The sequence below is a fragment of the Scylla paramamosain genome, unplaced genomic scaffold (assembly GCF_035594125.1).
Source record: "Scylla paramamosain isolate STU-SP2022 unplaced genomic scaffold, ASM3559412v1 Contig4, whole genome shotgun sequence".
In the NCBI taxonomy this organism is placed as follows: domain Eukaryota; kingdom Metazoa; phylum Arthropoda; class Malacostraca; order Decapoda; family Portunidae; genus Scylla; species Scylla paramamosain.
The window spans coordinates 2,962,427-2,977,002 of NW_026973669.1; the positions used below are offsets into that span (position 1 = coordinate 2,962,427).

The 14,576-nt window shown below is 39.1% G+C and overlaps 2 protein-coding genes across 2 annotated transcripts; both read left to right on the forward strand.

Moving 5' to 3' along the window:
- Positions 1-7,442: 7,442 nt before the first annotated feature.
- Positions 7,443-9,379, forward strand: LOC135096550 (gastrula zinc finger protein XlCGF8.2DB-like). Its single transcript, XM_063998119.1, has 2 exons — positions 7,443-7,467; positions 8,360-9,379. Exon 2 carries the CDS (start codon positions 8,440-8,442, stop codon positions 9,367-9,369), a length of 930 nt encoding a protein of 309 aa, XP_063854189.1. The 5' UTR covers positions 7,443-7,467; positions 8,360-8,439; the 3' UTR covers positions 9,370-9,379.
- A 54-nt stretch (positions 9,380-9,433) lies between these two features.
- Positions 9,434-13,629, forward strand: LOC135096553 (eukaryotic translation initiation factor 2-alpha kinase-like). The gene is made up of 3 exons (XM_063998123.1): positions 9,434-9,660; positions 10,224-10,346; positions 11,147-13,629. Exons 1-3 carry the CDS (start codon positions 9,434-9,436, stop codon positions 11,337-11,339), a joined length of 543 nt encoding a protein of 180 aa, XP_063854193.1. The 3' UTR covers positions 11,340-13,629.
- Positions 13,630-14,576: the final 947 nt, after the last annotated feature.

Below are 14,576 nucleotides of genomic sequence, written 5' to 3' on the forward strand. Positions count from 1 at the left end.
GTATTGGCTCAGAACTCTCTCTCTCTCTCTCTCTCTCTCTCTCTCTCTCTCTCTCTCTCTCTCTCTCTCTCTCTCTCATATATATATATATATATATATATATATATATATATATATATATATATATATATATATATATATATATATATATATAATTTTCCTATTTTCGTGTTTTTGAAGCAAGGTGAGGTAATGTTGCAAAGCAGAACAAAGTCTTTTTGTTGTGGTTATATATATTGTTGTGGTTATATATATATATATATATATATATATATATATATATATATATATATATATATATATATATATATATATATATATATATATATATATATATCGTTATATAAGCACAACAAGAGACTTTATTGAGTCCAATGTGCCAAGCTTCTCGGAGTCACGGTGGACGACCAGCTGACCTGGAAGCAGCATGTCGCCAGCACCGTGAGATCAGCTACCTACAGGCTGTACATGCTGCGCAGACTCAGGTCGCTGGGGACGCCGACAGATGAGTTAAGGGGGGTGTACCTTACCTTCATCCTCCCCAAACTCATGTACGCCTCCCCAGCGTGGTCCTCCTCCCTCACACACACTCAACAGCTACAGCTAGAGAGTGTGCAGAAAAGGGCGTGCAGGGTCATCCTTGGCCCTGCATACACCACCTATGAAGAAGCCCTGACCACCCTGAGTCTGTCCAGAATATCCACCAGGCACCGAGAGGCTCTGGAGAAGTTTGGGAGGGGACTAATGCATCATACCGTTTATTATTATTATTATTATTATTATTAGGTGGGGACGAAATACACCACGGAACAGTACAGCAAGACAGTCGTTCCTGGTGCGGCTGATGCGTTTGAGCATGTCCAGCGATGCGGAGGTGCGGCAGACAGTGCAACACATCCTGCACACACTGCTCCACCGGCACCACAATGCTCATTACCTGGCCAAACCTACGTCACTGTCTGGGTCCTTCATTGTTTGTTTAGTGTGTGTGTGTGTGTGTGTGTGTGTGTGTGTGTGTTTTCCTTTTATGTGTGTTGTGTGAGTGTCTGTTTTCTTCTCTTCTTCTTCTTCTGTAGTGCTGGGAAATTAATTATGTATATTTCTACTTTTTTCCTAGTCTAAGGCCCATGTAATGTGCGAAGATGACCAGAATCTCAGTACCATGTGACTAACCCCCCCCCCCCCCTTCCCCTCCTCTCCTCAGTGTCCTTTTGTCCTTGCTTTCCACCCCCCCCCCCCTCAGCGTCACTGTGTTGACCACTTCTATAACAAAATTTACCCCGTGAATAAACGTAATTTCTCCTGCTTGGCCAGGTTATAGAGGCGAATTTTTCACCTAATCCCAGAGAATGGGGAGCCCTTAATACGATAAAATTAATTCTATAATGGTAAGGTCTTAAACCAGCTCAAACAAATCCCAGATAATTACGCCGCGCCAATGAGGTTGACGAATCTAATAAGTCTTCTTTGCTTCGCATCCCTGTCACCCCTGTTGCTACGCAAGCCGGGAAGAGATACCAGACTTTGACTAATTCCCCAATTGATTTCAAAAGTCCATTGAATTAAACTTCTTAAAGTAACAACTATAAAGTAAACAGTAACTTAATTATTCATATTTTTCATCCCTGAACTCACAACCTAGTCGCCCCCCCCCCACTAAAAACAAAATTATAACTTAATAAATTTCCCCATTGGAAACCTTTATCTTTAATTTCCCGCCGATTTCCTCAAGCAAAGCCAGACCCTCTTGGATTCCCCTCAGGTGAGCATGCAGTCTGATAATCTCCTCCTCCATTTCCTGTAATATTAAGTAAGTGTTTGTTTAACAATAATTTTACTAAAGCAGACTCTCTTGGATTCCCCTCAGACCCTCTTGGATTTCTCTCAGATATTCCTGTTGATAAACTATTTCTGAGTGGATAGATATTCGCATTTTTTCGTCTTTTTTGTTGGTTTTCACCACGTGACTAGCGAAACCACCTGGTTCGAGATCACCGTGTGAGACTGTCCTCAGGTCTATACATACTTTTTGATTATATTTGTTATTTATTTATTTATTCTCTGGTCTCCCCCGCAATTCAGTAGTCGCGAAAATACCTCCATCGTAGTTTTTATGTAATTGAAGAGTACGCTACCATTTATTTTGTATTTCTGAATTATGTAACAAGAGTACGCTACCATTTATTTTGTATTTCTGAATTGCTTTCTTTTTATTATTATTATTTCGGATTATTCCATTATTTATTAAAAATCATAAAAGTGTCAGTATTTGTATTTCTCTTAATCCAGTGATAGGATTTGTAATTACCGTCTGCCACAAGGGATTTTTTTTTTTTTTCGTGGGCACTAAACTTCTTCATTCTTTGTATGTTCCTTCTCTTTCTTCTCACTGTTTTCTGTATTGTCTGTGTCTTTTCTTCTCTTTCTTATTTCCTGTATACCATATTATGTGCACGTGTGTGTGTGCACGTGTGTTTGTGTGACAGTGCTTTGGTTTTTCTTACAGATTCATTTGTTTATTTGTTGCAATGTGTTTTTAATGAATAGACCGGAGGTCCTACCCTGCAGTTTTACCAAAAAAAGGGAGAAAGAACAAAAGAAAATTAAGAAGCAATAAAAAAAAAAAATGTTTAGAGTGCCGTTAGAAAAGTAGAAAAACAAGGCAAGATTTTCGCGGGCACCGGGCAGAGAGAGAGAGAGAGAGAGAGAGGATTACTCTACACAAACAATTCTGTGCTCTCACTCCTAAGACAAGCAGGCACGCCCACACACTGCCACTCCCTGCACGCCCACGCACGCATTGCCCAGAGAACAAAACCATGAAAACTCAACTGACCTTGTAGTGAATTCAGTTAAAGATAATCTGCACATCAATTTAAGTCATGCTGACATCAATGTTGCTCACAGGTTAGGTTCAAAAAGTCAAAACAAAGAGAGACCAATTATTGTAAAGCTGCTAAATAGATCAAAGAAGGCAGAAATAATGGATGCCTGTGTAAAAGTTCAACCTAGCCTCTATATTAATGAAAGTCTCACTCCAAAACGACGCAACATCTTCAATACAGTTTGGGGTATCAGGAAAAAAAACAAGGAGCTTTTCCAACAGTGCTACACAAGGGATGGAAAGATCTTTGTTAAATTAAAAACATCTAGTCAAAAACACATGATAACCACTGAACAGTCTTTGAACATTTTCCTAGATAAATATCCTGTTCTGACCCAGTCTTAAATGTGCTCTCAACTCAACATGATGCAATATTTCCTGCCAAACATTCTAGATATCTTTATGTCTATTTAATTTATATATATAATGTATTCATTATCCTTTCCTGTGTATATATTTTATATGTCATATCCTATGCATGTCTCCAACTTATTATTATTCATCTTAATTTTTTCTAGATTTCATCATATGAAACTTTCTTTTATCATCTACTACTTTGCCTATTTATCTATTACTTTGCCAATATCTTGGGTATGAAGCTTTATTCTATCATCTTTACTTTGCCAATATCTTGAACATTTATAGTTTTATCAACTTAATCCTTTTGATCACCAAATTCTGCAAACATTTTGCAATCTACCTTCCACCCTTCTTATGACATACTCGTACCTGGTAAGCCTTCCAATTTCTTTTTATTTAATTTTTATTTTAATTTTTTATTTTGTATTTCCTTATTCTTTGATTATTCTTCTCTATCTCTACTTATCATATCCTTCCTTTCCTCTCCCTTAAACTTTTCCAAATCCCTTCCACTCCCTCCTCCCTCTCTGCTACCCATACTTGCCCCCTTTTCTACTAGCCTTTCTTTAATTCCCCTTTCTATATCATGAACTTTACTAGTGAGAATCTCCTCAATACACTTTTCAACGACTTAGAAGACAACAATGAATCTGATAGCATCGGCATAGAAATAATAAATTCCATGTACTTATCTCTTGAGTTAGATGATATCTGTAATTATCATGACCTTACCTCATACATGAATGTTATACCAAGAAGTAGCGCTGACTATATCAATATTCTCCATACAAATGCCCGCTCACTAAACAAAAATTATGACCAAGTAATCTCTTTTATCAAATCTCTTCCCAAACTCCCTGATATCTTATGTATAAGTGAAACCTGGCTCAATGCAAATAATGTTCACCTTCACGAAATTGATGGCTATAAGTCATATCATGTTCACAGGCCTTTATACTCTCCAGGTGGGGGTGTTGCAATTTATGTAAATATTGACCTACAAAGTGAAATTATTAAGGATTTTTGCATGTGTGATGAAAATGCTGAACTATGTAGTGTGAAAATTATTCTACCTACTATCTCCTACTCTGTTTCTTGTATTTACAGACCAAATAGTAAACATGCTAAAGTAAATGAATTTAATGCATATATTGATAATCTTCTTTCAAATAACTTTTTCACAAACAACAGGAATATACTCATAGGTGACTTCAATATAAACCTTCTTGAACATGTGTCACACCCTCCTACTAACTCTTTCATTACAACTATGCAATCAAACAATTACTTCCCACATATATCTCGACCAACAAGATTTTCAGACATAAATACAACTGCAGCCCCATCTTTATTGGATCACGTCTGGACAAACTTCAATGAACCAGTCTCTTCTGGAATTTTCCACTTTCCTATCAGTGACCACCTTCCAGTGTTTATCAATATTCCAGTCTCTGATAAAGTGTGCAATATTCACCACAAAGTTGATTTTAGGCTACAAAATAGAGTAAATCGGTTGAAATTCACACAGACCCTATCAAATACAGACTGGAATCTCTACCTCACTAGCAGTGACACAAACACAAACTGCGACATATTTCTGGATAAATTATATAAAATATACTATTCCTGCTTCCCCAAAATAACCAAAACTATCACATCCAAAAGACTGAGTAAGCCTTGGTTAACACAGGGGTTAATAAATTCAACAAAACATAAATATCAGCTGTACAAACTATACAAACTAGGGTCAATTACAATGGACCACTACAAACATTACAGAAATTATCTAAATAACTTAATAAAACGCAAAAAATCTGAATATTACCTACAAAGGTTTGCAAATTTTAGACTTAACACAAAAAAAGTTTGGGAACTAATTACCGAAATAGAAAACATTAATAATAATAACAAGACGGTCTCCCACACACTACACTATAATGACACAGTCCTGCACACTCCACATGAAATTTCAAATGCATTCAACACCTATTTTTCACAAATTGCACCTCAACTTAGCTCCCAGCTTCCTAGAGCTCAAAACTCACACATTTCTTATCTCAGAGGTAATTTCCTAAATTCCATGAATATTCCCATAGTGACAGGAAATGACATAGTAAAAGCTATTTCTGCCTTAAAAAATAAAAAATGCCCTACGGATGAAATACCTGTGAAAATAATCAAAGAGAACAAAAATCTTCTAGCAGAGCCACTCTCAAAATTATTCAATGATTCAATAAAAGATGGAGTTTTCCCTAATAGATTCAAGCTGGCAAAAATTATCCCTATCCATAAATCGGGAAGTAAAACTAATATCTCAAACTACCGACCAATCTCTATTTTACCAGTGTTCTCTAAAATATTTGAAATCATTATGAAGAACTTCCTCATGAACTACCTCAATTCACAAAAACTCTTAAATAATAGGCAATTTGGTTTCCGTCCCGGACTAAATACTTTTGACGCTATAAATGTGTTTACCTCTGACCTACACGATGCCTTGAATAAACATAAGTCTATAATATCCATTTTCATTGATTTCAGCAAAGCTTTTGACACAGTTGACCCAAACATTCTAATAGACAAATTACGTCACTATGGTATTCGCGGTTGTGTGGAAAATTGGTTCAAATCATATTTAACTGGCCGATCTCATTTTACATCCTACAGTAACTCTAAATCAACCATCAAACCTATACATCTTGGTGTGCCACAAGGTAGCATCTTAGGCCCTATTCTTTTCCTGATATATATATCAACGATATCAGCAATGCCTCCACTGCTTTCAACACTATACAGTTTGCTGATGACTCCACCTTGTACATGATTGGTGATAATCCCACTGACCTAATCTACAGAGCCAACCTAGAATTATCTGCCTTTTCTGAATGGTGTCTTGCAAATCGCCTAACAATTAACACAGCTAAAACTTTCTACATGTTATTTACAAATACCACCACCAAATACCAACCCTTACCTAGACTTACCATATTAGATAAAGATATCACGCAAGTTTCTAAGACAAAATTTCTTGGAGTCACATTTGACAATAATCTTACCTTTAAATATCACATATCAAACCTTTGCCTAAAATTATCTAGATCAATAGCTCTATTGCTGAAAATAAAAAACTTTGTTCCAGTGGAAATTATGAAAATCATGTATTATGCCCATATATACCCACACTTAACCTACTGTAATCCAATTTGGTCCACTACCTACCCATGTCATCTACAAAATCTAAACATCCTCCACAAGAAAATTATTAGAATCATGACTAATAGTGACTTCCTCCAACACACACCTCCACTCTTTAAATCTATGAAAATCCTTCAACTCTCTGACTTATCAAACTTCTCTATTGCATCATACATGTTCAAATTGATAAATTCCAACAACAACAATACCCTGACCCTAACTCATAACCACTCCACACGCTACAGGCATTCTCTACAGATTCCCCATCATACCTTAACTCTCTACCAACACTCTCTAATGTATAAAGCTCCCAAAATATGGAATAGCACCCTGTCACATATAAAAAATTCATTAAGCGTAAATATCTTTAAGAGAAAACTAAAAGAATATTTATTGTCTCAATACTGACACATCTTGTACTTCAATCAATTTTTATCAATATCTATTATTTTGTTTCTTGGTATTGTAACCAAATAGTTCATATCCTCTGTAACTAAAATAGTTTATATCCTCTAGTATATATACATATTTATTTCTGTTTGTTTAATTATTCTCAAAACAAATATTTGCTTGTTTATAATCAGATTCCACTTCAATTTTCTCTATTTCTCATGTATAATTATGATTTTTCTCCTTTCCTTCCTGTTCTTGCAAAGCCATTTATCCCTAAATCTTTTGTTATTGCTATTTATTTATTTATATATATTTTCTTTTTTTACATTTTCTTCAATTAGATTTTTAGTTTAGTGTTGTTTTACATTTCAGTATTAAGTAGATATTAAGTGTGCCCAAAAAGCTTGTGCTTCATAACGGGCTGTTTGTCTTTCAGTTAATTGTACCTTAAGCTTATATATGTACTACAGACAAACATAATAAAGTGTTTAAAGTGTTTAAAGTGTTTAAAAGTGAGAGAGAGAAAGAGAGGAGGGACCGCGCACTTTGCTGTGCTCCCAGCCCAAGGCAAGCAGGCACGTGCCCACACACTGCCACACTGCCTGCACGCCCACAGGCAGCAGACGAGCCGCAAGGTGAGGCTGAGAGGGAAGAAGGGAGAAGTGGTGGTAAATTTATAGTTTAAGCCAATGTCCCCAATCTGTACCCACGGCCCACGGCGTTATTATTAATTTCCGACAAGTAGTGTAATCATTAGAAATGATGTGAATAGTGAGAAGAACAAAATGAGGTAGGTTATTACCACGTAGTGTGTAATGGCTTAAACTATAATAAAACCCAAGTGATCAATTGGTTCCTTGTTTGTTTGTTTGTTTGTTTGTTTTGAAAGTGATGAATATTTGTATTTGGTGGTGGTTTGTGTATCCAGATGAGCAAAGGCAAGTGTTGTGTTTGTTAGTAGGCTGAGCGTTGCACCTGTTATCTTGTTAATACGTTTTTCTGGTGATAAATTCTTTGACAAAATCACTCCCAGATCTTTTCCTCTTGTTGTCTTATTTATTGTTTCATTTCCCATCTTATAGTTACAGCCACACCTTGTGTTACTTTTTCCAAACTCCAAATTCCTCTGTTGCAGGTGCCAGGTGTATCTTGTCTGTGCAGGCTGTGTGTTAGGCTGAGGCTGAGGCAGGAAGCCCCTCGCTGCCTGTGTGGTGACGGCCTCCTCTGTTGCAGGTGGCAGGTGTATCTTGTCTGTGCAGGCTGTGTGTTAGGCTGAGGCTGAGGCAGGAAGCCCCTCGCTGCCTGTGTGGTGACGGCCTCCTCTGTTGCAGGTGCCAGGTGTATCTTGTCTGTGCAGGCTGTGTGTTAGGCTGAGGCTGAGGCAGGAAACCCCTCGCTGCCTGTGTGGTGACGGCCTCCTCTGTTGCAGGTGCCAGGTGTATCTTGTCTGTGCAGGCTGTGTGTTAGGCTGAGGCTGAGGCAGGAAGCCCCTCGCTGCCTGTGTGGTGACGGCCTCCTCTGTTGCAGGTGCCAGGACTCCCTCCGTGCATCCCTCCTGCAGCCCCAGGCTTCCTGCAGGACCGGACGCAGCCAGGAGCAGCGTTGCAATGGAGGGTGCAAGGCCAGGAAACAGCAGCAGCAGCAGCAGCAGCAGCAGCAGCAGGAACAGGCTGGAGCAGCGGGCGACCCAGGGCGTGAGGACCTACACTTGTGACCACTGCGGCAAAGTGTGCTCCACCAAGGCTGCCATTGCCAGACACGTCCTCTCCCATGCCAGCAAGACAAGGCTGAGAGGCAGGAGTGGCCCCGCTGAACACACTGCCACCCACACTGGTGGCAGGAACCACAAGTGTGACCTCTGCGGGAAGACATTTGTCCGGAAGAGTCATCTTGCCTCACACATCCTCACCCACACTGGGGAGAGAAAGTTCCAGTGCCTGGAGTGTGGGAAAAAATTTATCCAGAAAGGTGATCTTGACAGACACATCCTCATCCACACTGGGGAGAGAAAGTTCCAGTGCCTGGAGTGTGGGAAAAAATTTGCCCACAAAAGTCATCTTAACACACACATCCTCACCCACACTGGGGAGAGAAAGTTCCAGTGCCTGGAGTGTGGGAAAAGATTTACCCGCAAAAGTCATCTTAACAGACACATCCTCACCCACACTGGGGAGAGAAAGTTCCAGTGCCTGGAGTGTGGGAAAAGATTTACCCACAAAAGTCATCTCAACACACACATCCTCACCCACACTGGGGAGAGAAAGTTCCAGTGCCTGGAGTGTGGGAAAAGATTTACCCAGAAGGGTTCCCTTGACAGACACATCCTCACCCACACTGGGGAGAGAAAGTTCCAGTGCCTGGAGTGTGGGAAAAGATTTACCCTGAAGGGTTCCCTTGACAGACACATCCTCACCCACACTGGGGAGAGAAAGTTCCAGTGCCTGGAGTGTGGGAAAAGATTTACCCTGAAGGATTCCCTTGACAGACACATCCTCACCCACACTGGAAAGAAGAAGAGAAAACAGCCAAAATTATAGCTGTTGCAGTTTGTTTGTTTGTTTGTTTGTTTGTTTGTTTGTTTGTTTGTTTGTTTTGAAAGTGATGAATATTTGTATTTCGTGGTGGTTTCTGTCCTGGCACTTATGCAGAGGATGGGCATACAGTTCCAGGCCCTGCCACCACCACCGCCACCACCAGCAGCAGCAGCAGCAGCAGCACAGCCACAGGAGGGGGAGGAGAAGGCCCTGCTGGCACCCAACCCCCCCACCATCCCAGGACACTCTTCCTGCTGTGGAGAGATCAGATTGTTCCACTGAGTACACCTCCAGGTTGGTCTGTTAGGTTAGGTTGGGTTAGTTTTTGAGTTAGTTGGTTAGTTTGTGTGTTAGTTTGTACTGTAGGTGAGTCTGTTATTCAGAAATGCTTTGCTCTTTCACCACCACTGTTTTCCAAGGCCACACAGAGATCATTAGCTGGGTTCTCCAGAGTGTTTCTCATATTAATAACATAGAAATCTTGTTAATCTGTCACTATAATCATAAAAACACCTTTAAAACCCATGTCAGTTCAAGTAGAGCCTTTTGAAAGCAGGTAGGCATTTTCTCAAGGGTGTTTCTCCTGTTAATAATGTAGAAACCTTGTTAATCTATCACTACAACCATAAAGACACTCTTGAAACCTGTGTCACTTCAACCAGAGCCTCTTAAAAGTAGTGTTTCTCGTGTTAATAACACAGAAACCCCGTAACTCTTGACATTATAACCATAAAAATGCCCTCCAAACCTGTGACACTTTAACTACAGCCTTTTGAAAGTAGTGGTGTTGGCAGAAGTCTTAAGAATACAGTCCACCCCACCACTACCACCACCACCACCACCTGTCCCTTCTGCAGGTACCTGACGGACTTTGAGCCGGTGCAGCGTCTGGCGCGGGGCGGGCTTGGTGTGGTGTGTCGGGTGCGGAACAAGTTGGATGAGAATGAGTATGCCGTGAAGAGGATCAACCTGCCAACCAAGTGAGTGTGTGTATGTGTGAGTGTTTGTGAGGCAGACAGACAGACAGACAGACAGACAGACAGAAAGACAGACAGAGAGAGAGAGAGGGAGGGAGGGATAGACTGACAGAGATGCAGAGAGAGAGAGAGAGAGATAGATAGACAGAGAGAGAGAGAGAGAGAGAGAGAGAGAGAGAGAGAGAGAGAGAGAGAGAGAGAGAGAGAGAGAGAGAGAGAGAGACAGTGTTAGACAGACAGAGAGAGAGAGAGATAGACAGAGGCAGGGTTAGACAGACAAAGAGGCATACACTGACAGAGAGACAGACAGAGACAGGGATAAAGTAACAGAGATGGAGAGAGAAAAAGACAAACAGAGACATTGAGAGATGTTTCAGTGTGTGTGTGTGTGTGTGTGTGTGTGTGTGTGTGTGTGTGTGTGTGTGTGTGTGTGTGTGTGTGTGTGTGTGTGTGTGTGTGTGTGTGTTGATTTATGAAGAAGATGGCAAATAGTGGGAATTTTCTGATGTGTTTTGTACTTTATATTTTCTTTGCTTCATTCATTTTTTTTTCTTGTTTTTTGTTTCCATGTGTATTTCATTCATGTTTTTCCTTTCTCCTTCTCTCTCTATTCCTTTATTTTTTTCCTTTCACCTATATACTTCATTCGTATCTTTCCTCTCTTCTTCATTCTCTTCCCTCAGTATATAAAGCTACATTAGGGTAATACATGTGTGTGTTTGTTTGTACATAAGTTACAACACCACTCCCTGCCACACCACACCACCAACCACACTAACACTGCACCACCACCACCACTGCAGCAAGTCATCTGCTGAGAGAGTGAAGAGGGAGGTGAGGGCCCTGGCTAAGTTCAACCACGCCAACATTGTCGTCCGCTGCTACAACAGCTGGCCGGAGACGCCCCCCCCAGGATGGCAGGACCCCCAAGACGCCGTGCACAGCCAGCAAGTCTCCTGCGTTTGTGTGCGTATGTTTGTGTGCGCATTTACTTAGCGGTGACACACAGGAGAGGAGGTAATTTCCTACTGTCCTGTCTTCATAACTGTTCTTATCCAACAGAGTGCAAAGCCTTGAATGCCGAACCACCAGCACGCAGGGGAACACCGCAGTGGATTGTTAAACGGTCATTTACTGTGTCTTTCCATAGTCCTGCTTGTTTCTGTCTCTCTGTGTCTCTGGTTTTGGTGTCTCCCTCCCAAACATTATTTTCACAACAAGCCACAAACCAACATCCCTTCATTAACACTTAGATACCTTAACTTAACTCACCCCCAAAATTCCCACAAACTGACTAACTTGTTTTTTGTTTATTGTTTGTTTGTTTATTTTATTTATTTTATTGATGTATTTTTTATTTGAAAGTAGCCATATTCTTAAGGTTTTTATGGTTCTGTTTATTATTGTTTGGGCTGTCCTGTGTTTGTGATTGCTGGACTCATATAGAAATGGGTAGTTTTATTATTATTATTATTTATTTATTTATTTATTTATTTATTTATTTATTTATTCTGTATTATTTTTGATGTTTTTATTATTTTGTTGTTTATTTTTGTGTTATTTATTTAGCCTGCCTGGCATACAGTTAGATTGAGTGTTATTTTGTTGTTTATTTGTTTATATTGTTTTATTTTATTTAGTATTTGTTTAGTTAATGATTTAGTGTTATTGGTGTTTTTTGTGTTTATTTGTGTATGCAGTTTTATTTACAGCTATTTATTGATTTATTTTTATTGATGTATTTGTTTTTAGTTTAGAGTCTGGCCAACAATTACTATTTCTATATGATTACTTTTCATATTAAGGAGACTGGCCAAGGCAAAACACCCTTTGTACAGTGCAACTCCTGAAACAAAAGAGGAGAAAAATGATTGAAGTTCCTGAGGTGTCTAATACTCCTCTTTTGAGACAGGCAGCAGAGTCCCAGAGTGCACCAGTGAAGGGGTGAAACAATGACAATACTGCCTGGCTCTTGCACTAGTGAGGTGGACAGAATAGGGATGAGAATAAAGAGAAATTGTCATAGGAAATACAAACTGGCAGACTTTAGAGTGTAACAGTGAAGGGGTTGAAAAAGTGGAGGTACTGTTTAGCTCTTGCACTAGTGGGGTGGACAGAATAGGAGAGGATTCTTAAAAGTTTGGCATTGTTAGCTTGAAAGATTATACTTGAAAGATTATTTATTACATGTTGAAAGGACAGAATAGGGATGAAAATATATAGAAAGTCTTGTGAAGATACTGGTTAACTCTTGTACTAGTGAGGTAGACAGAATAGGAGGCCATTCTAACAAGTTTGCCAGTGTTAGTTTGAAAGGCAATACTTAAAAAAAAGACTTGTTACATATTTAAAGGACAGAATAGGGGTGAAAATAAATGAGAAGAAGTAGAAAGTCTTGTTACCAGGGGGACATGAGAAAAATTTTGGCAGTGTTAATGTGTTTGTTACCGACTTTTTTCACCTCGCATCACCTCTGTCTCTCTCCTGAACCTCTAAAAAAATATGTAGAATGCATTTAGACAAGTTAGGAAGGAGGTTAAGAGAGAGAGGTGAGATGAAGTGAGAATATTCCTATGTATTTTCTGTCATAACACCTCATATCACCTTTTGTCTCCCCTGAACCTCTAAAAATATCAACAGTGAGACATTTAGACAAGTTAGGGAGGTGAAGAGAGAGAGAGAGGTGAGATGAAGTGACATTATTCCTGTCTCTCTCCCAGCTTAAACTTTCAAAAATATTTATAATGAGAAATGTAGACAAGTTAGAGAGGTGTAGAGAGATAGAGGTGAGATGAAGTGACATTATTGTTTTGTTTCTTGCCTAACACCTTTCTCTCTCTCCTTCTCTTGGCCTCTGCCTCCTCAAAAAGAGCCTATATTAATGAACTGGTGATGGTACAGGCCTATAATACCTTGTAACAACATTTCATCATAAAATCTGCCAACGCTGGTTCAATTATAATCATTGTCATTCCTCATGCTAAGCTTAGTATTATTATTATTATTATTATTATTATTATTATTATTATTATTATTATTATTATTATTATTATTATTATTATTATTATTATTATTATTATTACTATTACTATTATTATTACTATTATCATTATGATGTCATGCATTAGTGTTTTCATTTGTTTCCTGCGCCGTCATTGGTGCAGGAAATATCATGATGTTTTGGTTGCAAGAGTCCATGTATATATAGATTGAGCCATCGTATTCATGTTTATCATTGTGTGGTGTTGTAAATATACTTTATCTGTAAATAAAAAATGTATCCTATGACATTTGTTTATTTTCTTGTATGTGTGTTAGGTTAGGTTAGCATAGTCTATATACAAGCTCTTGGCAGTGCATATATATCACAGACAGATTGTTAGACAGTAAATTAATTTGAAGTAGAACCAATTGTTGTGTGTGTGTTAGGTTAGCCTATCACACCCTTATCTTAGAAATATTCCTTTGTACATGCTTATGTACCACAGCCAGATAGACAGTGATTAGGGAGGTGGATGGAATAGTGGTGAAAGACTGAATATACTGGTTCACTCTTGCATTGCGGAGGTGGACAGAATAGTGGTGAAAGAGTGAATATACTGGTTGACTCTTGCATTGCGGAGGTGGACGGAATAGTGGTGAAAGAGTGAATATACTGGTTCACTCTTGCATTGGGGAGGTGGACAATAGGAGATGAAGGAGTGAAGATATTGGTTAACTCGTTCTCTATTTTATTCGAGTTTTCATTAATTTATGGTTTAATTGTGAGTGATAGGCTAACCCTTTCACTCGTTCAGTCTTCAGTATCATTATAAACACTCTACTGTGTCTTTCGTAACTTATAATTAATTTTTAGGTTCACTTATAAACTCAATCTTCTCGTTTTCTATGATTTTATTCGAGTTTCCGTCAATTTAAAGGTTTAATTATAAGTGATAGGCTAGTTGGCGCCCGGAACCGACTCCCTCTCTCTCTCTCTCTCTCTCTTAACACCTCACAGTGCTTCAAGTGACATGTTTTCATTTCTATTCGCTTATAAACTCAATCTACCCTCGCATTTCCTGCCATATAATTAAAGTATCCGGTTGTACCCCATGGTGAGGGTCCGCTTGTTTCCACCTCCTTCACCGAGGGAGGGAGGCAGACTGCTCCTGGCGCTTTGGGATTCTTTATTTATTTATTTATTTTTTTTATTCTCTTCCTCAGTGTACCTGGGAAACACCGTGCAGTGCG